Source organism: Salvelinus namaycush, chromosome 31 (assembly GCF_016432855.1).
Source record: "Salvelinus namaycush isolate Seneca chromosome 31, SaNama_1.0, whole genome shotgun sequence".
NCBI lineage: Eukaryota > Metazoa > Chordata > Actinopteri > Salmoniformes > Salmonidae > Salvelinus > Salvelinus namaycush.
In genome coordinates this window covers 5558912-5584572 of record NC_052337.1, presented here as the reverse complement: position 1 = coordinate 5584572, position 25661 = coordinate 5558912, and the positions used below count along the sequence as shown (strand labels likewise).

Here is a 25661-nt window from a genome sequence, read left to right as displayed (position 1 = left end):
GAGAAAAAATTCTCTGTGTCTGATGAAACCAAGCTGGAACCTTGGCTGAATGCCAAGGCATCCACGTCTGGAGGAAAACTTGCTCATCCCTACTGTGAAGCAGGTGGTGGCAGCTTTCATGCTGGTGGGGGTTTTTTAAGCGGCAGGGAATGGAGACGAGTCAGACGAGGCAAGATGAACGGAGCAAAGTAAGAGAGATCCTTGATGAAAACTATGCTCCAAAGACCTCAGGACCGGGCAAAAGTTCACCTTCCAACAGGACAAACGACCCTAAGCCACACAGCCAAGACAGCGCAAGAGTGGCTTCGGGACAAGTCACGGAATGTCCTTGAGTGGCCCATCCAGAGCCGTATTGACCCGATCAAAAATCTCTGGAAAGACTGAAATAGTGGCAGCAACGCTCCCCATCCAACCTGACAGAGCTTGAGAGGATCTGCAGAGAAGAATGGGAGAAAAAACTACCCAAATACAGGTGTGCCAAGCTTGTAGCGTCATACCCAAGAAGACTCAAGGCTGAAATCGCTGCCAAAGGTGCTCCAACCCCCCAAAGTACTGGAGTAAAGGGTCTGAATACTTAGTAAATGTCTATTAATGTCGTAATTTTGTTGTGGTTTTTTGTTGCTTAAAAACAATTAACCTGTCTTTGCTTTGTCCACTTTGATTGGGTTATTGTGTGTAGAATTGATGGGATGATGATAGAAAGGCTGTAACTAACAAAATGTGGAAAAAAGTTGAGGGCTTTGAATATTTTCCAAAAGACATGTAGATGTGTGCATGACTATACTATACTGTAACCATTCATACTATACCATTACTATACTATACCTTACTATAACTTACTATTACCATGACATATCTACATACCACACAATACTATCCATTACTATACTATGCTATACCATACGTAACTATACCATACTGTATATACTGTACCATACTATACCGCTACTATACTGACTATACTGTACCGCACCATACTATACATACCACACAATACTATCCGTACTATACCTACTATCCATACTTATACTATTGCTAGTGTAACGGATGTGAAATGGCTAGCTAGGTTAGCGGCGTACGCGCTAATAGCGTTTCAATCATGTTACGTTCACTTGCTCTGAAACCTGTATTAGTAGTGTTAGCCCTTGCCTCTGCAAGGGCCGCGCCTTTGTGGAGCGATGGGAACGATGCTCAGTGGGTGACTGTGTTGAGTGTGCCGAGGGTCCTGGTTCGCGCCGTCGTCGGGCGATGGGACGTACTAAAAGTTAAACTGTTACACTATACCATACGTACTATACCATACTGTACTATACTGTACCATAACTATACCGTTACTATACTGTACTATACTGGACCGCACCCTACTGTTACCCTTGACTATGTCATACTATTACCATACTCACTAACACCATTACTATGTCATACTGTACTATACTATACTATTCCATACTATACCATTAAAGCAATAAGGACCGAGAGGTGTGATACAGTCTGATATTACCACGGCAGTCAGCCATCAGCGTTCAGGCTCGGAACCACCCGATTATATATACTATACCATTTGTAGCTTATTTCCAGTACATCTATGTGTTTGTGTATTATGCTTCTACCAGGTTGTGGGGTGTGTGTTTCAGGCTCTGCATGAGGAGCTGGCAGCGTCGGTCCAGGAGATCAGCAATCTGATAGAGCCGGTGGCCATCGCAGCCCGCTCTGAGGCTTCCCATCATGGGACACAAGGTAAGAAGACCCCATCCTCTTGGCCTATTTTACATTATTCCACATCTGTCTGGCTTTATACCTTACAGTCTAATAAATAGGAATTACATCTTTAGTAATCCCAACGTGCTAGCTTTTTTCTATCATAAAAAGCTTCAAAGGTTGTATTTATACCGTCATATTAGTGAATTTGTACTAATTTACTTTGGTTCAAAGACTCGTGCAGCGGCTGAGAAGTCTGACAAAAACATACAGCAATGGATAAAATAGAACATTCTCAACAACAATTGGTCTTGCTCCAGATCTTCAAAGTTCGACACTCCCTGTCTGATTCCTCTCGCTCTTCGTGTCTCTCTCTCTCTTCCTCCTCTTCAGGGTCTCAGATGGTGAGCTACTTCGGAGCCCCTCATAATGGCAAGCCAGCGGAACGGCCAGTAAGATTCAGAGCAGCCAACAGCAGATGGCGGTGTTAGGACCAGACCAGACGATGGACCGAGTCATGCCATGCAGATGCTCTACACGGCCAAGGAGGCCGGAGGGAAACCCAAGGTCTGCTTTCTCACTATACTGTACTATACTAGACCTATACTATACTTAACCGTACATTACATAACTATACTGTACGGTACGAAGCAGCCCGCAGATGTATACACGGCAGGAGGCCGGAGGAAACCAATGTTGCGTTATGACATCATGGAAAACATCATCTATTTCCAACTTTAATGTATTTTGAAATATTTGACATTAATGTGTTTATGTGTCTCTGTAGCTCAGTTGTAGAGCATGGCGCGTTCACGCAGGATACGTGGGTTTCATTCTCCTGGACCACACCGTACGTAAAAAGAAACATGTATGCACGCATGTACTGTGAGTCGCTTTGGATAAAAGCGTCTTCTAAGGACTAACATATAACATTTACTCCGGTCTACCAGTGACAGAGGGCAGGCATCCTATCATCATGTTAATGGCAGTATATGGTTTTATTATGCCGTGATATAGCGAGGTACTGTCTAGGTCTATTCCTACTGTAAGTGGCACCTTAGGCGAAACACGACATGGTAACACTCAATAGAAATGTATCTACCTGCGCCCGAGCTATGGTTTTGATGTGTACGACATTCCACTGATCTTGTCTGTCTCTGTGTCTCTGTCGTCTCTGTGTCTCTGTCTGTCTCTGTGTCTCTATCTGTCCTCTGTCTGTCTGTCAGGCGGCCGCCACCCAGGAGGCTTTTTCCTTGGGGGGGGGAGGGGGGGGGGGGTGGGGAGTCCGTCCAGATGATGAAGGAGGCGTAGACGCTGGGCGCCACCCTGTCGGAGACGCAGCGCTGCGGGCGCCCTTGCGGCATGGGTGGACTCCATCACCGCCGCCATCAACAAGAGGGAGGTAGCCCTGCGCTCGACCCGACGGCTCCTTTGTGGATTACCAGACGACCATAGGTGAAGACTGCCAAAGCCATCGCCGTCACCCGTGCAGGAGATGGTGAGGAGGGTGAGAGGGGGGGGGGTTGTGAGTTTGTGATGTGGTTGTGGGGGGGTTGTAAGTTTTGTGTTAGACTGTCGGGGGTTGTAGTGTTGGATGTCATCATCAAACCATGAATGACAAACACTTCCTGTGAATGACATCCACTTCCTGATGACATGATGTTGTAATGGTTATAGTTCTGTAGAAAATCTTGTTTCCATACAGGGACATTCTCTTCCTCAGGAAAAAACATAATGAAAGAGATTAGATAAAAGCTGGTTGCTTTTTTCAGGTGCTAAGTCCAAACACCAACCCAGATGACTTGGGAGGTTTGGCCAGCGAGCTTACTAATGAGTTTGGAGAGCTAGCACCGAGGCCAAATACGCGCCATCACTGCAGAGAACGACGAGGTATCTGATGACCATATGTATTATATTAATGTGACTTATATGTTTGACTAAGTAGAATAATACATATTCTCATGCCAGTGTGATAATGCAGTGAAAAAATGCAGTTTTATTAGAAGATAATTCTCCAGTCCGTGGTTGGGGAAACAGAAATACTACAGAGGAGATTCATACCAGAGATTCTAATGTAGTTCTACAACAGCACTGGTTTTGCTGATGGCTGCTTTATGGAGGGAAGTGTTTTACTGTAGTGACTGTGATTATGTGGTTTGTCTCGCCTGCCTTTGTTGAATGCGCTGGACTGACAGTTGGATAAGAGGGTCTGCTTAAGACCTTTTTTTTTTTTTTTTTAAGGACATTACTGAATGATACGGCACTGAAAAGAGCTTTCTAAAGAGTCCAACTCCTGTCCTTGTCCAGATGGTTCCCACATCAAGAAGCAGGTTGGGGAGCTGGCTTCAACTGTACTGGGCTGGTGACTAACGGCCGGAGCTCTGCAGTGTAGTCCCAACGACTCCTTCACCAAGAAGGAGCTGATCGACAGCGCACGCAAGGTCTACCGAGAAGGTGAGCCATAATGACCTATCTGTATTTCTTCCTACCTACATGTAGCTAGCCCCTGTTTTTTAAAAACATTTTAATTTGTACTGTCCTCTGTTTGTTATTTAAGCCTACTGTGTTTTATAAACCCTCCAGAAAAGAATTTTCCCACAGGAACATAAAGTATTTTGAATGTGAATTTGAGTTAACATAGGAGAGGACCGTGTGTAGCCCCTGAGAAACCCAAGGAAGCCTGGTATCTGTCTGTTTGACTGTGATGCCTTCAACAAACGCTACATTGTGACCTTGCCAGGACAAATTTGAAATAGACTGGTTTCCCGTGATTGACAATACTCCGATTGGGATTGAATGTGTCTGTTTGGTCGGATCTTAATAAATCACCAGTTGGACCATGTCAGAGTTGCAGACATTAAACCTAAATCTCTTCTCTCCGTCAGGTGTCTCATGTGCTGGGGGCCTTCAGGCTGGTACGTGGCACCCAAATCTGCATCACAGCGGCCATACTGTGTCGGGCATCATCGCCGACCTGTGGACACCACCATCATGTTCGCCACCGCCGGCACGCTCAACCGTGAGAACTCTGAAACCTTCGCCGACCACAGGTACTGTATATCCAGTAGTCTGGTGTATATTGATGCTGGGGTTATTAACTATGGTAGCCTGGTGTATATTTGACTGCTGGGGTTATTAACTATGGTATTTGGTCCATATTTGATGCTGGGTTATTAACTATGGTAGCCTGGTGTAATATTTGATGCTGGGGTTAAACTATGGTAGCCTGGTGTAATATTTGATACTGGGGTATTAACTGTTGGCTTGGAGGGTAAAGGTGGTTAATCCCTAATTTTTAAGGTCTGTCTTTTCATTTATGTGTGGAATATACAAGGTAGAAAGGAGATTTTATACAATATTTGATAGAACTTTATTTGTGTCAGTTATTTGTGTACTTCACCCATAGAACACGTCATCATTATCCAGAAACAATACTATTATACTCTAGGGCCGGGACGATACCAGACACAATATGTTTCCATATATATTTTTTTAACATGAAGCAGATCCAGGCTTTGGTCCGTTTGAAAACCTGCTGTATGTAAAAACCTGTGTGTTATAGCTTGTTAATAAATACATGTGACTCTGGATGACAATTCAATGATGTTTATTTCAACATAGGGATGTTTTCCTAAAGAAGTTACATCCGCTTCGTGTTTTGTTTCCTTGCCACGATACTAAGGAGTTATGGCGATACTGGTGTCGTCCCACACTATCATGCACATCACGCACATAAACAGCTCTAAACAGTGATTGATATTACATAAATAACTGTGAATACATATGTCTCATGGTGCCCCTCCAGAGAGCACATCCCTAAAGACAGCCAAGGCGCTGGTGGAGGACACAAGCTGCTGGTCTCTGGTGCCGGGGCCAGCCAGGAGAGACTGGCCCAGGCTGCCAGTCCTCCGTCATCACCATCACCAACTGGCCGGACGTGGTAAAACTGGGCGCCGCCAGCCTGGGCGCCGAGGACCCCGAGACACAGGTACGCTGTTAGAAGCATGGTCGTACAATATTGTTCCCATCCAAAAGCACTGACATTTTATTCAGGTGCCAGTAATATCTCTAGTTTAATATCTCTAGTTAACTTAAAATAAGGAGACTCACATTACATTGGAATTTAAATTTGATTCAAAAGAAAGCCATTTCCATACACTATTCTTGCTTTGAAACTTTTACTTTTCATTTCAAAGCCAATATCTGGGTCTATCGACTTTTGTCAAAGCAGTTATGTGAGTAGTAGTAATAATCGGCTAGTTTTATAGTAAGTAGTAGTAGTAAGTAGTTGTTTTGTTGTTGTTGCAGTAGTAGTAAGTAGTGGTTTTGTAGCAGCAGCAGTAGTGTTTTGTAGTTGTAGTAGTAGTTGTTTTGTAGTTGTAGTTGTTTTGTAGTACTAGTAGTAGTAAGTGTGTTTTTTTGTAGCAGCAATAGTAGTAGTAGTAAGTAGCTGTTTTGTACTAGTAGTAGTAAGTAGTTGTTTTGTAGTAGTACTAGTAGTAGTAAGTAGTTGTTTTATAGTAGCAGTAGTAAGTAGTCGTTTATAGTAGCAGTAGTAAGTAGTCGTTTTATAGTAGCAGAGTTGTTTTGTAGTACTAGTACTAGTAGTAGTAAGTAGTCGTTTTGTAGTAGTAGTAAGTAGTCGTTTTATAGTAGCAGTAGTTGGGTTTGTAGTAGTAGTAAGTAGTCGTTTATTAGTAGCGTCTTTGTTTGTAGTAGTAGTACTAGTAGTAGTATAAGTAGTGTGTTTAAAGTAGTGTAGTCGTTTTTATAGTAGTAGTAGTTTATTGAGTCGTTGTTTTGTAGTAGTAGTAAGACCTTGCAATGCTTTTTATACTAGTGTTTAATCGAGTGCTCTCTCTCTGGCTTGCCTTCCTCTCTTCATTCTTCTCTGTTCACTTCAAAAGGGCTCTTTTTCTTTCACGGGACAGATCTCTGTACAAATGTGGGTATCTCTTCCCTTTTGTCTGAATATGAACTGACTCAAAATGTCCTTGTCTGTGCTCTTTGGAGTGGCCATCAGTTTATAGTGTATACACTACACAGACTATAAAGACATCTGTCTGTGGTTGAGATTAGGATGAATAAAGACACACTGGGTGACCCACTGAGGTCCGTTCATTCTGTTGTCCAACTTCGGTCCTGGAGAGTTACTGGTGTGTTCAGGCTTTTATTTCCAGCCCATTTCAAACACACCTGGGCCTGTATCACAAAGTGTCTCAGAGTAGGGGTGCCGATCTAGAATCTGTCCATATAATCTTATTCATTATGATCTGGATCATCGTCCATCTGTCCATATAATCTTATTTTTTACGAGGCAAAACCGTCCTAGATCAGCACCCTTACACTGAGAGACTTTGGGATACGGGCCAAGATTTAAATAATCAACCAATCATGGATCTTCAGGGCTGTATGAAAAGCCTGCAGACACAGCAGATCTTCATGACTAGAGTTCAGAGAGCTACAGGAGGAGCCAAGTGTAGCAAGATGTTTTGAGTTGATAATGCTACACTCCATGCCCCTCCCTTCAGTAACTACATTAGCCACCACATGCCTCAACCTGCTACAGACGATTGACTTTTTAACTGTGGTGGACGTTCATTCTTCAGCTAATGTAATTAAGGGTTCTCGACTGAATTGCTGACATGGTTTCTATCTTAAGACACAATAGCCTTAAGAAACCACCAATGTGCATTAAAGTTTCCAAGAGCATCAGCATTTACGACTTCCTGTTTACAAGGTCAGCTATGCAGACAAAACCAAAGGCATATGTGAGGTCTTTATTCATTCTGATGTTTTTCAAAGGTGTTTCTCATCCTAATACTTACGGTATACGGTTGATTTGAAACGTTTTTAACGTTTTTAATGTTTATTGCTGCCGGGCTCTGACTAACTAGCCACCCCACTTTGTACAGCTCGATTCGATTGGGTTTGATTGGCTCATATTGATGGGTTGGATTTGGCTCATTTGATTGGTCCATTTCCGATCTGTCCAATGGTGTTCCATTTTCTTCTAGACTGTGCTCCACTCTCTGCTTGGCTCCTCCCTAACCATCCTATTGGTAATCATGCCCCACAATGCATGGTGAATGCGCTAATTTGAACAACAGGCTGTTTTGTTCAACCTCTTTTCCCAGTAATTGCTACTTTGTCTGGAGTACTTTTCATTTACAATGTCAGTGGAAATCTAGGAAGAATGCTCTACTGAGTTCTTTCAATACATTGTCTAGTGGTCCCCACCTTTATGACAAGTCATCAAACCTAACTGCCTTTATCTGCTGGTCATCAAGTCTGTATGGGTATGAATAGACACTGTAATTGGTATGATTAGACACTTATTTGGTATGAATAGACACTGTTTATTGGTATGAAATGACACTGTTATTAGTATGATTAGACACTGAGGTTTTTGGTCAGATTCCTATTACCTGTGAATCTCTTACCATCCCATTCCATCATTCTTCACGAGGATGTTCCGCTTGTGTGGTGTGGGTGTGTGTGTGTGTGTGTTTTTGTGTGTGTGTGTGTGTGTGTGTGTGTGTGTGTGTGTGTGTGTGCGTGTGCGTTGCGTGTGCGTGTGCGTGTGCGTGTGCGTGTGCAGTGCGCGTGCGTGCGTGTGCGTGTGCGTGCGTGCGTGCGCGTTACCAGCCAGTGATGTCATTGTTTTACCATTGTAAACCTCCAGTCACTTGTTTCCTTCTCTGGTGGGCCCTATAGGTGGTCCTGATCAACGCTGTCAAAGACGTTGCCAAGGCTCTGAGTGACCTCATCAGCGCTACCAAGGCGCTGCAGGCAAGATCACGACGACCCTGCCATGCTGCAGCTGAAGAACTCTGCAAGGTAAAATAGTCCTCTTCTGGGCTGAGGTTGATCCAGGGCAAAAGGCTGCTGCCCTCGGCACATATGACATCCCTTGCCTGCGTGGGATCGAATCCCAAACCTGTACCGGTCTTCACACTATGTCCATCTATCTGTCTCGTCTCATTCGTTCTACCCTTTCAATAAAACTGGAAAAATACTTTCAATATAATTTATGTAATAGTCCCCAGTTTCTCTGTAGCTCTGGACTGCTGCTAAGGCTGTGATGTCACTAACACGTATTGGGTCTCTAACACCAGTCTCCATCTTATATACAGTAAATGATTTAAATGAATTGCACTTTTATATTATTTATTATACACTACTGTTCAAAACACACACACACGTTCAAAAGTTTGGGGTCACTTAGAAATGTCTTGTTTTTGAAAGAAAAATCACATTTTGTGTACATCCAATTGATCAGAATACAGTGTAGACATTGTTAATGTTGTAAAATGACTATTGTAGCTGGAAACGGCAGATTTATTTTTCTTTTTTTATGGAATATCTACATAGGTGTTACAGAGGCCCATTATCAGCAACCATCACTCCTGTGTTCCAATGGCACATTGTGTTATCTAATCCAAGTTTATAATTTTAAAAGGCTAATTGATCATTAGAAAACCTTTTGCAATATGTTAGCACAGCTGAAAACTGTTGTTCTGATTTAAGAAGCAATAAACTGTCCTTCTTTAGACTAGTTGAGTATCTGGAGCATCAACATTTGTGGGTTCTATTACAGGCTCAAAATGGCCAGAAACAAATAACTTTCTTCTGAAACTCGTCAGTCTATTTGTTCTGAGAAATTAAGGATATTCCATGCGTGAACATGCCAAGAAAATGAAGATCTGATACAAGACTGTGTACCACTCCCTTCACAGAACAGGAGTGGGAGGGCCCCGGTGCACAACTGGGAAGCGGACAAGTACATTAGAGTGTCTAGTTTGACAAACAGACTCCTCAAAAGCATCCCGGAGTCGCCTCTTCACTGTTGACGTTGAAAACTGGTGTTTGTGGGTGTACTATTTAATGAAGCTGCCAGTTGAGGACTGCTGCTAAGGCTGTGATGTCACTAAATTTGATGTTATTTTTTAATTGACAAAAAAGTAGCTTTCTTTCAAAAACAAGGACATTTCTAAGCGACCACAAACTTTTGAACGTGTGTGTGTGTGTGTGTGTTGTGTGTGTGTGTGTGTGTGTGGTGTGTGTGTGTGTGTGTGGTGTGTGTGTGTGCGCCTGTATATACATACATACATACATACATACATACATACATACATACATACATACATACATACATGCACTCGTGGTCAAAAGTTTTGAGAATGACACAAATATAAATTTTCACAAAGTCTGCTGCCTCAGTTTGTATGATGGCAATTTGCATATACTACAGAATGTTATGAGAGTGATCAGATGAATTGCAATTAATTGCAAAGTCCCTCTTTGCCATGCAAATGAACTGAATCCCCAAAAAACATTTCCACTGCATTTCAGCCCTGCCACAAAAGGACCAGCTTGACATCATGTCAGTGATTCTCTCGTTAACACAGGTGTGAGTGTTGACGAGGACAAGGCGGAGATCACTCTGTCATGCTGATTGAGTTCGAATAACAGACTGGAAGCTTCAAAAGGAGGGTGGTGCTTGGAATCATGTTCTTCCTCTGTCAAACATGGTTACCTGCAAGTACACAATCATCTCCTTTGTCTTGATCACGTTGAGAGAGAGGTTGTTGTCCTGGCACCACACGACCAGGTCTCGACCACCTCCCTATAGGTTGTCTTGTCGTTGTTGTTGATTAGTCCTACCACTGTTGTGTCATTGGAAAACTTGATGATGGTGTTGGATTCGTGCCTGGCCATGCAGTCATGAGTGAACAGGGAGTACAGGAGGGGACCGAGCACGCACCCCTGAGGGGCCCCCTTATTGAGGGGGCCCCTTATTGACCTACCCTTACCACCTGGGGGTGGCCTGTCAAAGTCCAGGACCCAGTTGCAGAGGGAGGTGTTTAGTCCCAGGGTCCTTAGCTTAGTGATGTGCTTTGAGGGTACTATGGTGTTGAACGCTGAGCTGTAGTCAATGAATAGAATTCTCACATAGGTGTTCCTTTTGTCCAGGTGGGAAAGGGCAGTGTGGAGTGCAATAGAGATTGCATCATCTGTGGATCTGTTGAGGCGGTATGCAAATTGGAGTGCGTCTAGGGTTTCTGGGATAATGGTGTTGATGTGAGCCATGACCAGCCTTTCAAAGGACTTCATGGCAACAGACGTGAGTGCTACGGATCGGTAGTCATCTAGGCAGGTTACCTTAGTGTTCTTTGGCACAGGGACTATGGTGGTCTGTTTGAAACATGTTGGTAATACAGACTCAGTCAGGGACAGATTGAAAACGTCAGTGAAGACACTTGCCAGTTTGTCAGCGCATGCTCTGAGTACACGTCCTGGTAATCCGTCTGGCCCTGCGGCCTTGTGAATGTTGACCTGTTTAAAGGTCTTACTCACATCGGCTACGGAGAGCGTGATCACACAGTCGTCCAGAACAACTGTGCTCTCATGCATGCTTCAGTGTTACTTGCCTCAAAGCGAGCATAAAGTTATTTAGCTCATCTGGTAGGCTCATGTCACTGGGCAGCTCGCGGCTGTGCTTCCCGTTTGTAGTCGTTTGTAGTTTGCAAGCCCTGCCACATCCGATGAGCATCGTAGCCGGTGTCGTACGATTCAATCTTAGTCCTCTATTGACGCTTTGAATTTTTAATGGTTCGTCGGAGGGCATAGCGGGATTTCTTATAAGCTTCCGGGTTAGAGTCCCGCACCTTGAAAGCGGCAGCTCTACCCTTTAGCTCAGTGCGGATGTTGCCTGTAATTCATGGCTTTCGGTTGGGGTATGTACGTACGGTCACTGTGGGGCCGACGTCATCGATGCATAGGTAGGCATAGGTCTACCCACTTGGGAGCCAGGCCCAGCCAATCAGAATACATTTTTCCCCACAAAAGGGCTTTAATACAGACAGCAATACTCTTCAGCACCCCCAAATTCTCTAGAACAACGTTGGAGGCAGCTTATGATAGAGAAATGACATCTGTGGCATTGTGAAAAAACTGCACATTTTAAAGTGGCCTTTTATTGTCCCCAGCACAAGTTGCACCTGTGTAATGATCATGCTGTTTAATCAGCTTCTTGATATGCCACACCTGTCAGATGGATGGATTATCTTGTCAAAGGAGAAATGCTCACTAACAGGGATGTAAACATTTGTGCACAACATCTGAGAGAAATAAACTTTTTGTGCGTATGGAAAATTTCTGCAATCTTTTATTTCAGCTCATGTAAAGTGTTGGTCTCATTTTTCATGTTGCATTTATATTTTTGTTCAGTGTAGTACTTTACATGATTCGGGGGGAGGGGGGCACGTATCACACACACACACACACACACACACACACACACACACACACACACACACACACACACACACAGCTGTCAGTAAAGTTTTCCTAAGGTACTTTATAGCCAAAACACTGACCTCAACCACACCCTGTACTTTATCCCTTCTTTAAGTCTGTCAGTCATAAATCATCTGATTCAAGACTGAAGTGTCTGTTGACAGCTGAGGGTGTAACTCTGCACTAATCTCCCCCTCCTCCCCCTGCTGACCCGGAATGGAGCATAGGGCAAGGCTATAGAAGTGTGTGTGGCCGGCCTTCCTGGCAACCTTAGAACTCTACCCTGTCCCTCCACTACATTTTCTCTTCATAATAATACATGGGTTTTATACAGTGCTTTTAATGGAACCAAAGTCACAGTAGTCTCTCCCTTTATCTCTCTCTCTCTCTTCCCAGTCTCTCCCTTTATCTCTCTCTCTCTCTCTCTCTCTCTCTCTCTCTCTCTCTCTCTCTCTCTCTCTCTCTCTCTCTCTCTCTTTTCCCAGTCTCTCCCATTCTCTCTCTCTCTCTTTTCCCAGTCTCCCATTCTCTCTCTCTCTCTCTCTCTCTCTCTCTCTCTCTCTCTCTCTCTCTCTCTCTCTCTCTCTTTCTCTTCCCAGTCTCTCTCTTTCTCTTTCTCTCTTCCCAGTCTCTCCCATTCTCTTTCTCTCTTCCCAGTCTCTCCCATTCTCTTTCTCTCTTCCCAGTCTCTCCCATTCTCTCTCTCTCTTCCCAGTCTCTCCCATTCTCTCTCTCTCTCTCTCTCTCTCTCTCTCTCTCTCTCTCTCCCATTCTCTCTCTCTCTCTCTCTCTCTCTCTCTCTCTCTCTCTCTCTCTCTCTCTCTCTCTCTCTCTCTCTCTCTCTCTCTCTCTCTCTCTTTCTCTTCCCAGTCTCTCTCTTTCTCTTTTCTCTTCCCAGTCTCTCCATTCTCTTTCTCTCTTCCCAGTCTCTCCCATTCTCTTTCTCTCTTCCCAGTCTCTCCCATTCTCTCTCTCTCTTCCCAGTCTCTCCCATTCTCTCTCTCTCTCTCTCTCTCTCTCTCTCTCTCTCTCTCTCTCTCTCTCTCTCTCTCTCTCTCTCTCTCTCTCTCTCTCTCTTTTCCCAGTCTCTCCCATTCTCTTTCTCTTTCTCTTCCCAGTCTCTCCCATTCTCTTTCTCTTTCTCTTCCCAGTCTCTCCCATTCTCTTTCTCTTTCTCTTCCCAGTCTCTCCCATTCTCTCTCTCTCTCTCTCCCATTCTCTCTCTCTCTCTCTCCCATTCTCTCCCATTCTCTCTCTCTCTCTCTCTCTCTCTCTCTCTCTCTCTCTCTCTCTCTCTCTCTCTCTCTCTTTCTCTTTCTCTTTCTCTTCCCAGTCTCTCTCTTTCTCTTTCTCTTTCTCTTCCCAGTCTCTCTCTTTCTCTTTCTCTTCCCAGTCTCTCTCTTTCTCTTTCTCTTTCTCTTCCCAGTCTCTCTCTTTCTCTTTCTCTTTCTCTTCCCAGTCTCTCCCATTCTCTCTCTCTCTCTCTCTCTCTCTCTTCCCAGTCTCTCCCATTCTCTCTCTCTCTCTCTCTCTCTCTCTCTCTCTCTCTCTCTCTCTCTCTCTCTCTCTCTCTCTCTCTCTCTCTCTCTCTTCCCTGTACATTCTCTCTCTCTCTCTTCCCATTCTCTCTCTCTCTCTCTCTCTCTCTCTCTCTCTCTTCCCAGTCTCTCCCATTCTCTCTCTCTCTTCCCAGTGTCTCTGTCTGTCTCTGACTGAGAATACACCAGTTCCCTTCTCTCTACCATACCTGACTGAGAATACACCAGTTCCCTTCTCTCTACCATACCTGAGAATACACCAGTGTGGTTGAGAGCTCTGGACTTTAAGGGGAAGAATAGCTCTGATCCATGAGAATGTCCCAATATATCTGTCCCCCAACTCTTTCACATAGTAATAACACCTCTACTGTATGTCTGTCCCCTTGTGCCCCCAGGTGATGGTGACCAACGTGACGTCACTCCTGAAGACAGTGAAGGCAGTGGAGGATGAGGCCACCAAGGGCACACGGGGACTGGAGGCCACCATTGAACACATCAAACAGGAACTGGCTGTGAGTGGCACTGGCACACACAAATAGAATAACTAGAATTCCCGTTCAAGTCACTGTTCTGTCATTCTATTTATATGCTGTCACATCAGAGGACAGTTGTCTTGAAGTGTCACTGGACAGCAGAAGTTTCAACTCAAAATCAACTAGCTTTAATTTGAGAATAGTATAATAGAATACACATTTGTCAAGTGAGATGGAAATGTGCCTTCTGCTTCACCTCACAAGTCATTTAACATAATCACTTACACGTCATACACACGTCATACAATGCTGTAATACCGTATTCAAAAATGATCTGTACATCAAATACACAATAGTGTATTTATCATCACAGTAAGTTATATTGTTAAGTTGAAAAACTATTTTGAAGAAAGATATAACATATTATAATCCTATATACACGTATGGGCCTTTTTATAATGTCCTATTATAACAAATAATCAAGTATTATAGCTACCAACAGGCTAAGTAAATAGTTACTGTTTTGTTCTCTCTCAGGTGTTCAGCAATGGTGATCCTCCCCCCAAGACGTCCACTCCAGAGGATTTCATCCGCATGACCAAAGGCATCACCCAGGCAACAGCCAAAGCAGTGGCTGCTGGGAACTCGTGTCGCCAGGAGGACGTAATCGCTACGGCCAACCTGAGCAGGAGGGCCATCGCCGACATGCTGCACTCGTGCAAGGTCAGAAAGGGTCAAGACGACCCTTAGATAACCTTCAGATAACCTTTATCTTCTCTAACTCCTTGGAGCTTATCGCCCTTGACAACCTTAAAGGGATACTTCAAGATTTTGGCAATTAAGGCATTTTTTTCTATTTACCCAGAGTCAGATGAACTCATGGATACCATTTGTATATCTCTGTTTGAAGGAAGTTGAAGGTAGTTTCTGGAGCCATTGATAACTAGCATTAGCGCAATGACTGGACGTCTATGGGAGCAGCTAGCATACTAGCTGGAATGACGAGCTCTCTAATACCTTTTTGTAATTATCGAAATGAATATTTATGAATACAGCAAAGAAAAACCCAATGTTATCTATTTGTCCACCAGTCATACATGTCCCGTACTAATGTGTGTCTGTGTGGTCTCCACAGCAAGCCGCCTACCACCCAGAGGTCAGCAAAGAAGTTCAGAGCCGGGCCCTGCGCTATGGCAACGAGTGTGCCGTGGGCTACCTGGGTCTGCTGGAGCATGTGCTAGTGGTAAGATTACATGTATCTCTTAATAAAATATTATTTTATTTAAGCGGTAAGAAATGGCCGCTGTTTGTCAAAGTGCTGATTTTTGCAGGGTATGGTTTGATGTGTAGGCGTTGGTTCAAGCCCACTAGCACTAAACAACATGAATCACTGAATCAAGGTGATGATTAGTTGAATCAGGTGCGTTAGTGCTGGGCTGGAACAACATGAATCACTGAATCATGATTAGTTGAATCAGGTGCGTTAGTGCTGGGCTGGAACAACAGGCTCCACACACAGTAGATATATTTCACCCCACATCCCCCTTCACCCCACACCCACACACCCCTTCACCCTACACACACCCCACATCCCCCTTCACCCCACACACCCCACATCCCCCTTCACCCCACACACCCCCTCCCTTCCATCACCCCACATCCCCCTCCACCACACACACCCCCTCCCTCCCATCACCCCACATCCCCCTTCACCCCACATCCCCCTTCACCACACATCCCCCTTCACCCCACATCCCCCTTCACCCCACACACCCCACATCCCCCTTCACCCCACCCACCCCACACACCCCCTCCCTTCCATCACCCCACATCCCCCTCCACCACACACACCCCCTCCCTCCCATCACCCCACATCCCCCTCCACCACACACACCCCCTCCCTTCCATCACCCCACATCCCCCTCCACCACACACACCCCCTCCCTCCCATCACCCCACATCCCCCTCCACCACACACACCCCCTCCCTCCGTTCCTTCACCCCACATCTTCCAGAGGGCTCTGGATGAGACCGTTTCAAACAGCAATTCCTATAGGTCCCAAAATACTAGACCTGCCCCTCTGCCCCCATAACTGAGCAAGAGTGTCAATATTGTCCCAAGAGTTGTTGCCAAGACACACAACCACCACCACACAGAGACACACAAACACACACACAGAGAGATTAATTTACCATGTGATTTATGACATATCTGTTGCCATGGGACATAAAAAGCCTTATCTATCATTAAAACCAACCCATAGCCCCGCCCCCACTCCCAATGTCAGAGGTCACATATAATGTCAATGTCCTTTTTCCTCCTCAACACCCCTTGTCTAAGACGGGTCTAATTGGTGGGCGGGAAGCGCTAGGTGTTAAGCCACAGTCATGTCTATTATAGAGATGGTGTATAGCAATCTCACTCCTTTAAGAAGGAAGGGATATCGGTTAACATGGTGACCACTAGAGCTCTTGGATTCCACTCAGGAACTAATCAGCAAGGGACTTCCTCAGGGTGCAGGGATATTGGAACTATATTTAGGAGCTGTTAAATTGCTTGTTTGGTTGCAAAAAGAGAAATCAAAAGGGACAAATCGTAACTTGAGATCTGTGTTCTTACTTGGACGTTGACTTACTCAGACTTTCACATAAATCATGCATTGATGTCAATGGGAGATTTCAGAATTTTTTTGTCACATGCACAGATCTCAAGATAGAATTCTGCCATGATTAAGTTGTTCATTATTATAGATATACATGAAAATCAAACGATATAAAGATGATATCACATTACGAACTATTTCCATGCACATTTTCTCACCTGGTATTTTCTTATACTTTCTCCACCGTGAAATTGAATGTCCATTAAAATGTAACCGAAAGGTCCTGATGAATTTCCTCTCCACCCTCCCCCCCAATTTCCTGTGAATGTTCTGGGTCTCACTGTTGACTGTGATGATGTAGCCGGTGAGTATTAGTAAGGCTATGTGATTGACTGCACGAGTGTGGAGCTACATTGACCCAGTTCTGGGGACATACTTTCACCGCCCTGAGAACACTGTCCTCAACAGATCCTAGATCAGATCCACACATCTCTCCTTATCTGGCTCTAAAGTTGTTAATACAATTATATTACCTCAGATCAGATCCACGCATCTCTCCTTATCTGGCTCTAAAGTTGTTAATACAATTATATTACCTCAGATCTACACTTACCTGGCTCTCAAGCTGGTTTTAAAGAAAAGGTTAGTTTTTTTTTTTTTACAACCAAATAAAATGTTTTGGTTTCACTTATATTTGAGAAACCAGAGATGCACTTCCTCATCCTCATTGTGTAGTATGGAAGCTCAAAAAACACAAAAATATGTATTTTTTCAAACGGAAACTCTCTCAGCATAGTGATGTGGGTCTTTAAAGGTTGTACACATGAAACTGTGTCGTTCCGAACTTTATCCACAACATAATTTCACACAAAATGTAATATAATATGAGAGCTACTAGAAGTGGTAGTATCCTAATAATTGAAGCGGTAGTATCCTAATTCTAGAAGCAGTAGTATCCTAATATGGTAGTATCCCAATACTAGAAGTGGTAGTATCCCAATACTAGAAGCGGTAGGATCCCAATACTAGAAGCGGTAGGATCCCAATATTAGAAGTGGTAGGATCTCAATATTAGAAGTGGTAGGATCCCAATACTAGAAGTGGTAGGATCCCAATACTAGAAGTGGTAGGATCCCAATACTAGAAGCGGTAGGATCCTAATGTGGTAGTATCCCAATACTAGAATCCTAATATGGTAGTATCCTAATACTAGAAGTGGTAGTACCCCAATACTAGAAGCGGTAGTATCCTAATATGGTAGTATCCTAATACTAGAAGCGGCAGTATCTTAATACTAGAAGCGGCAGTATCTTAATACTAGAAGCGGCAGTATCTTAATACTAAAAGTGGTAGTATCTTAATACTAGAAGCGGCAGTATCCTAATACTAGAAGCGGCAGTATCCTAATACTAGAAGCGGCAGTATCCTAATTCTAGAAGCGGTAGTATCCTAATATGGTAGTATCCCAATACTAGAAGCAGTAGTATCCTAATATGGTAGTATCCCAATACTAGAAGCGGTAGTATCCTAATATGGTAGTATCCTAATTCTAGAAGCGGTAGTATCCCAATACTAGAAGTGGTAGTATCCTAATATGGTAGTATCCTAATACTAGAAGCGGTAGTATCCTAATATGGTAGTATCCCAATACTAGAAGCGGTAGTATCCTAATATGGCAGTATCCTAATTCTAGAAGCGGTAGTATCCTAATATGGTAGTATCCTAATACTAGAAGCGGTAGTATCCTAATATGGTAGTATCCTAATTCTAGAAGCGGTAGTATCCTAATATGGTAGTATCCTAATTCTAGAAGCGGTAGTATCCCAATACTAGAAGTAGTATTATCCTAATATGGTAGTATCCCAATACTAGAAGTGGTAGTATCCTAATATGGTAGTATCCCAATACTAGAAGCGGTAGTATCCTAATATGGTAGTATCCCAATACTAGAAGCGGGTGTATCCTAATATGGTACTATCCCAATACTAGAAGCGGTAGTATCCTAATATGGTAGTATCCTAATTCTAGAAGCGGTAGTATCCCAATACTAGAAGTGGTAGTATCCTAATATGGTAGTATCCTAATTCTAGAAGCGGTAGTATCCCAATACTAGAAGCGGTAGTATCCTAATATGGTAGTATCCCAATACTAGAAGTGGTAGTATCCTAATATGGTAGTATCCTAATACTAGAAGCGGTAGTATCCTAATATGGTAGTTTCCTAATATGGTAGTATCCCAATACTAGAAGCGGTAGTATCCTAATATGGTAGTATCCCAATACTAGAAGCGGTAGTATCCTAATATGGTAGTATCCCAATACTAGAAGCGGTAGTATCCTAATATGGTAGTATCCCAATACTAGAAGCGGTAGTATCCTAATATGGTAGTATCCCAATACTAGAAGCGGTAGTATCCTAATATGGTAGTATCCTAAAACTAGAAGCGGTAGTATCCTAATATGGTAGTATCCCAATACTAGAAGCGGTAGTATCCCATTACGAGAAGCGGTAGTATCCTAATATGGTAATATCCCAATACTAGAAGCGGTAGTATCCTAATTCTAGAAGCGGTAGTATCCCAATACTAGAAGTGGTAGTATCCCAATACTAGAAGCGGTAGTATCCTAATATGGTAGTATCCTAATACTAGAAGCGGTAGTATCCTAATATGATAGTATCCTAATACTAGAAGCGGTAGTATCCTAATATGGTAGTATCCCAATACTAGAAGCGGTAGTATCCTAATATGGTAGTATCCTAATTCTAGAAGCGGTAGTATCCCAATACTAGAAGTGGTAGTATCCTAATATGGTAGTATCCTAATTCTAGAAGCGGTATTATCCCAATTCTAGAAGCGGCAGTATCCTAATATGGTAGTATCCCAATACTAGAAGTGGTAGTATCCCAATACTAGAAGTGGTAGTATCCCAATACTAGAAGCGGTAGTATTCTAATATGGTAGTATCCTAATACTAGAAGCGGTAGTATCCTAATATGGTAGTATCCCAATACTAGAAGTGGTAGTATCCTAATATGGTAGTATCCCAATACTAGAAGTGGTAGTATCCTAATATGGTAGTATCCCAATACTAGAAGCGGTAGTATCCTAATATGGTAGTATCCCAATACTAGAAGCGGTAGTATCCTAATATGGTAGTATCCCAATACTAGAAGCGGTAGTATCCTAATATGGTAGTATCCCAATACTAGAAGCGGTAGTATCCTAATATGGTAGTATCCCAATACTAGAAGCGGTAGTATCCTAATATGGTAGTATCCCAATACTAGAAGCGGTAGTATCCTAATATGGTAGTATCCTAATACTAGAAGCGGTAGTATTCTAATACTAGAAGCGGTAGTATCCTAATATGGTAGTATCCTAATACTAGAAGCGGTAGTATCCCAATACTAGAAGCGGTATTATCCCAATACTAGAAGCGGTAGTATCCTAATATGGTAGTATCCCAATACTAGAAGCGGTAGTATCCTAATATGGTAGTATCCCAATACTAGAAGCGGTAGTATCCTAATATGGTAGTATCCTAATACTAGAAGCGGTAGTATCCTAATACTAGAAGCGGTAGTATTCTAATACTAGAAGCGGTAGTATCCCAATACTAGAAGCGGTATTATCCCAATACTAGAAGCGGTATTATCCCAATACTAGAAGCGGTAGTATCCTAATATGGTAGTATCCCAATACTAGAAGCGGTAGTATCCTAATATGGTAGTAGTCTAATACTAGAAGCGGTAGTATTCTAATTCTAGAAGCGGTAGTATCCTAATATGGTAGTATTCCAATACTAGAAGCGGTAGTATCCCAATACTAGAAGCGGTAGTATCCTAATATGGTAGTATCCTAATACTAGAAGTGATAGTATCCTAATACTAGAAGCGGTAGCATCCTAATACTAGAAGCGGTAGTATCCTAATATGGTAGTATCCTAATACTAGAAGCGGTAGTATCCTAATATGGTAGTTTCCTAATATGGTAGTATCCCAATACTAGAAGCGGTAGTATCCTAATATGGTAGTATCCCAATACTAGAAGCGGTAGTATCCTAATATGGTAGTATCCCAATACTAGAAGCGGTAGTATCCTAATATGGTAGTATCCCAATACTAGAAGCGGTAGTATCCTAATATGGTAGTATCCCAATACTAGAAGCGGTAGTATCCTAATATGGTAGTATCCTAAAACTAGAAGCGGTAGTATCCTAATATGGTAGTATCCCAATACTAGAAGCGGTAGTATCCCATTACGAGAAGCGGTAGTATCCTAATATGGTAATATCCCAATACTAGAAGCGGTAGTATCCTAATTCTAGAAGCGGTAGTATCCCAATACTAGAAGTGGTAGTATCCCAATACTAGAAGCGGTAGTATCCTAATGTGGTAGTATCCTAATACTAGAAGCGGTAGTATCCTAATATGATAGTATCCTAATACTAGAAGCGGTAGTATCCTAATATGGTAGTATCCCAATACTAGAAGCGGTAGTATCCTAATATGGTAGTATCCTAATTCTAGAAGCGGTAGTATCCCAATACTAGAAGTGGTAGTATCCTAATATGGTAGTATCCTAATTCTAGAAGCGGTATTATCCCAATTCTAGAAGCGGCAGTATCCTAATATGGTAGTATCCCAATACTAGAAGTGGTAGTATCCCAATACTAGAAGTGGTAGTATCCCAATACTAGAAGCGGTAGTATTCTAATATGGTAGTATCCTAATACTAGAAGCGGTAGTATCCTAATATGGTAGTATCCCAATACTAGAAGTGGTAGTATCCTAATATGGTAGTATCCCAATACTAGAAGTGGTAGTATCCTAATATGGTAGTATCCCAATACTAGAAGCGGTAGTATCCTAATATGGTAGTATCCCAATACTAGAAGCGGTAGTATCCTAATATGGTAGTATCCCAATACTAGAAGCGGTAGTATCCTAATATGGTAGTATCCCAATACTAGAAGCGGTAGTATCCTAATATGGTAGTATCCCAATACTAGAAGCGGTAGTATCCTAATATGGTAGTATCCCAATACTAGAAGCGGTAGTATCCTAATATGGTAGTATCCTAATACTAGAAGCGGTAGTATTCTAATACTAGAAGCGGTAGTATCCTAATATGGTAGTATCCTAATACTAGAAGCGGTAGTATCCCAATACTAGAAGCGGTATTATCCCAATACTAGAAGCGGTAGTATCCTAATATGGTAGTATCCCAATACTAGAAGCGGTAGTATCCTAATATGGTAGTATCCCAATACTAGAAGCGGTAGTATCCTAATATGGTAGTATCCTAATACTAGAAGCGGTAGTATCCTAATACTAGAAGCGGTAGTATTCTAATACTAGAAGCGGTAGTATCCCAATACTAGAAGCGGTATTATCCCAATACTAGAAGCGGTATTATCCCAATACTAGAAGCGGTAGTATCCTAATATGGTAGTATCCCAATACTAGAAGCGGTAGTATCCTAATATGGTAGTAGTCTAATACTAGAAGCGGTAGTATTCTAATTCTAGAAGCGGTAGTATCCTAATATGGTAGTATTCCAATACTAGAAGCGGTAGTATCCCAATACTAGAAGCGGTAGTATCCTAATATGGTAGTATCCTAATACTAGAAGTGATAGTATCCTAATACTAGAAGCGGTAGCATCCTAATACTAGAAGCGGTAGTATCCTAATATGGTAGTATCCTAATACTAGAAGCAGTAGTATCCTAATATGATAGTATCCTAATACTAGAAGCGGTAGTATCCTAATACTATAAATAATGTTTGATTTTTAGCAAGTTGACACATCATTGCATTGAGAAATACACAGATTGTTCTTAACAACACATATGTAACTAATGTTATCTTGCTGCATGGAGATTTACGTTTGTCATAATGTGTGTACAGGGTATATGTACATAATGTGTTTGTGCCCGAGTGTGTTGGAATTCTCTGCCTGAGTGCACAATACACACAACTCATTACTTTCCCATGCCCTGTATTGTTTCAAAAGTATAAGTTCCTTATTCTAGTTCTCCATGACCTTCGGGCTCAGGTCAACTCATTACGTGTGTGTGTTACTCCCATGTGTAAATGTGACTTTCCTGTGTGTGTTGCGTCCCTGTGTAGACCTACGTACAGTATGTATTTGCGTGTGGCTAGCGGCCATGCCACCCATTCCTGTGCAGCCACGCTGCTCCTCTTGTCTTTTCCTAGTAGCGCATCTGAATGAACTGGAGCGCAGCATGCCTCGGCGCAGCGCGTCCCACAGGCACAGAGCACTGTTAATGCCCTGCACCTGTCATCTGCCAGGCCCAACTGGCCAGGTCCATCTCACTGGAGGACACTCTGAGGACACTGACACACACACACACACACATAATGAGTCGGGCACTGCCTGGGACTGGCTAGAGCCATCTACTGTATATTATATACTGAGTTTGACTGTTTGTTTGAGGCTAGACGTCTATAGACCATGCCATGTTGGCACCAAATGTTCCAATGCTGGTCCTTTCTGGTGAGAATGCATTGTAATGGCTGAACTCTGAACTAGTTAGCTGAACTCTGTATCTATGGCTGAGTCTGAAAACATTACTAGCTGTCAAATCTTGTTTCCTGAATTCCTGTCAAAGCTCATTGCAGGAGGACTGAGGGAGGTACTTTGGATCCTCTCATCCAATGAGCTTTGAGAGGAATTGCAGAAACCAGTATGGGAAAAGCAAGGATTTGATGTCTGGTAACATTTTCAGACACTGCCTATGGCTCTGGGATAACCCACCCTCTCCCACTACCACCCTGCCACTACCAACTAGCAAGCTCTTCCCACATGATCACCTATGTCCACATCCAATTGGACTAAACTGCTAATGTGCTTTGGCATGTGGAGGCTGAGTGGTTTATGTTTGTTAACAAGGTGTCTTTGTAGCACCTTTATTTATTGCTAAATGTAAATAGCCTGATATCTTTATCTTAAATTTGTCACCCAATTCTTTTTAAAGACCTTTAACTGTCAGTTAGAAATAGTCTTATGGTCCCAAATGGATGACCCAGCAGTGTTACATTTTCATGGTCCCAAATGGATGACCCAGCAGTGTTCGTAGGTACAGCAGGTGACAGATGATTGAATTGCAATGTCTTGAAGCATAAGCAATATAGCTGAAGTCTGAGGTGTCAATGGGGGCTGTGGCTCAATTAGTATTTCTAGGATTCCTCCTATCTCCTCCTCCTTGACTGTATTAAAGGAGAAGGTCCAATGTGTTTTGAGGAGAGAGGATTTGAGGATAGATTCATTGCGAAAGATCCCCTGTCTTTGGCAGTGTTAGTCCTACAAATACCCTAGTAGAGAGAGCGAGACTGACTAACTGTTGTTGTCTCTCCTTTGTCCCCTTCCCACAGATCATCCAGAAGCCCAGCCACGAGCTCAAGCAGCAGTTGGCTAACTACTCCAAGCGCGTGGCAGGCTCCGTCACCGAGCTCATCCAGGCCGCCGAGGCCATGAAGGGTACCTTGACCTCTTATTATTACAGAACTACATTCCCCACGTGTCGCTCTTCCACCTCTCCTCTCCTTAAGGCGTCAGCATGCTTCAGTTTGGCTGGCGCCTAGCTGAACTCAGCTAGCCGAAATGAACTCCCTTAAAATTCCTTTGCTTGAAAAACAAGAAAAAAGCGGCATAGCCATAGCCACTATTCACTTCCTCAAAATAGTCAGAATTAATCTAAGATAACTCAAGAAATCTGTCATAAATTTTCATCAAACTACATATAATTAAGTTGTTTGGTGCAGTATTTCTCAATTTAAAAAAAATGTGCATGAAAACGAGTCGTCTCTCGTTGAATGACAAGAGACTTTATTGAAGAATCTCTACTGTTAACCAATCACTGACGAAGGGGTGTAGACTTTCTGCTCCGAACTTCGGCTTGCCTCTAGAAACAATGTTGTGTGCCTGAACAGCTGAAAAACCCTCACCGAAGACCAAAAACATCACAAAATGTTGTCATAATATATGCATGAACTCTTCCGAAATGTTTTGTCTGGGAAGCATGAGGACGCACGCCTTTATCCAAAAGGCAGTATGGCAGCTTTCCATGGCTGTAGTTTATTTAGGAGGCAGCGTGGCAGCTTCCCATGGCAGCTTTCCACGGCTGTAGTTTATTTAGTAGGCAGCATGGCAGCTTTCCACGGCTGTAGTTTATTTAGTAGGTAGCATGGCAGCTTTCCACGGCTGTAGTTTATTTAGTAGGCAGCATGGCAGCTTTCCACGGCTGTAGTTTATTTAGTAGGCAGCATGGCAGCTTTCCATGGCTGTAGTTTATTTAGGAGGTAGCATGGCAGCTTTCCATGGCTGTAGTTTATTTAGGAGGTAGCATGGCAGCTTTCCACGGCTGTAGTTTATTTAGTAGGCAGCATGGCAGCTTTCCACGGCTGTAGTTTATTTAGGAGGCGGCATGGCAGCTTTCCATGGCTGTAGTTTATTTAGTAGGTAGCATGGCAGCTTTCCACGGCTGTAGTTTATTTAGTAGGCAGCATGGCAGCTTTCCACGGCTGTAGTTTATTTAGTAGGCAGCATGGCAGCTTTCCATGGCTGTAGTTTATTTAGGAGGAAGCATGGCAGCTTCCCATGGCTGTAGTTTATTTCTGAAAGTTGTCCCCTCCCCTTCTGGCCTAGCTTGCTATCGCGTCACAGATCTAATAGGGCAGGATAGGTGTTAGCAGTATGACTGAAACCCGGTGGAGATATTGCTTACACCTATACCTAGTCATGTCAGATTTGTTAAGCACATCGAACGAGGGCAGAAAGAAAGGAAGGGTAGCACCTCTGGAATGAGACTCAGCCCAAGTCTGTCAGAGGGGGGCGGCCGCCCCGCATAACGTTGAGGCTCAATTTACAGCACCCCCGCTTAGCTGCTGCCCCGACGGGCCCTTCTCTTTCACACGGCCGTCTCCAGTCCCCATCCCGGAGGTGTCAAGAACAAGACAGCACCATGAGCACATCGCCCACCGATGTAGAGGGGAAATACTAGAGCCCCCCCCAAAGAGCAAT

The 25661-nt window shown here is 43.2% G+C and overlaps 1 protein-coding gene across 1 annotated transcript in view; it reads left to right on the top strand.

The window, feature by feature from the left end:
• LOC120026163 (talin-1-like) overlaps nt 1-25661 on the top strand; it is a 156274-nt gene that overhangs the window by 120447 nt on the left and 10166 nt on the right. The window contains exons 27-37 of the mRNA XM_038970989.1: nt 1635-1737; nt 2092-2150; nt 2486-2548; nt 2925-3064; nt 4584-4748; nt 5521-5686; nt 8416-8538; nt 13934-14050; nt 14549-14734; nt 15147-15254; nt 24014-24119. Of these exons, the coding sequence (XP_038826917.1) occupies nt 1635-1737; nt 2092-2150; nt 2486-2548; nt 2925-3064; nt 4584-4748; nt 5521-5686; nt 8416-8538; nt 13934-14050; nt 14549-14734; nt 15147-15254; nt 24014-24119 (1336 nt within the window). The remainder of the gene's footprint in view (nt 1-1634; nt 1738-2091; nt 2151-2485; nt 2549-2924; nt 3065-4583; nt 4749-5520; nt 5687-8415; nt 8539-13933; nt 14051-14548; nt 14735-15146; nt 15255-24013; nt 24120-25661) is intronic.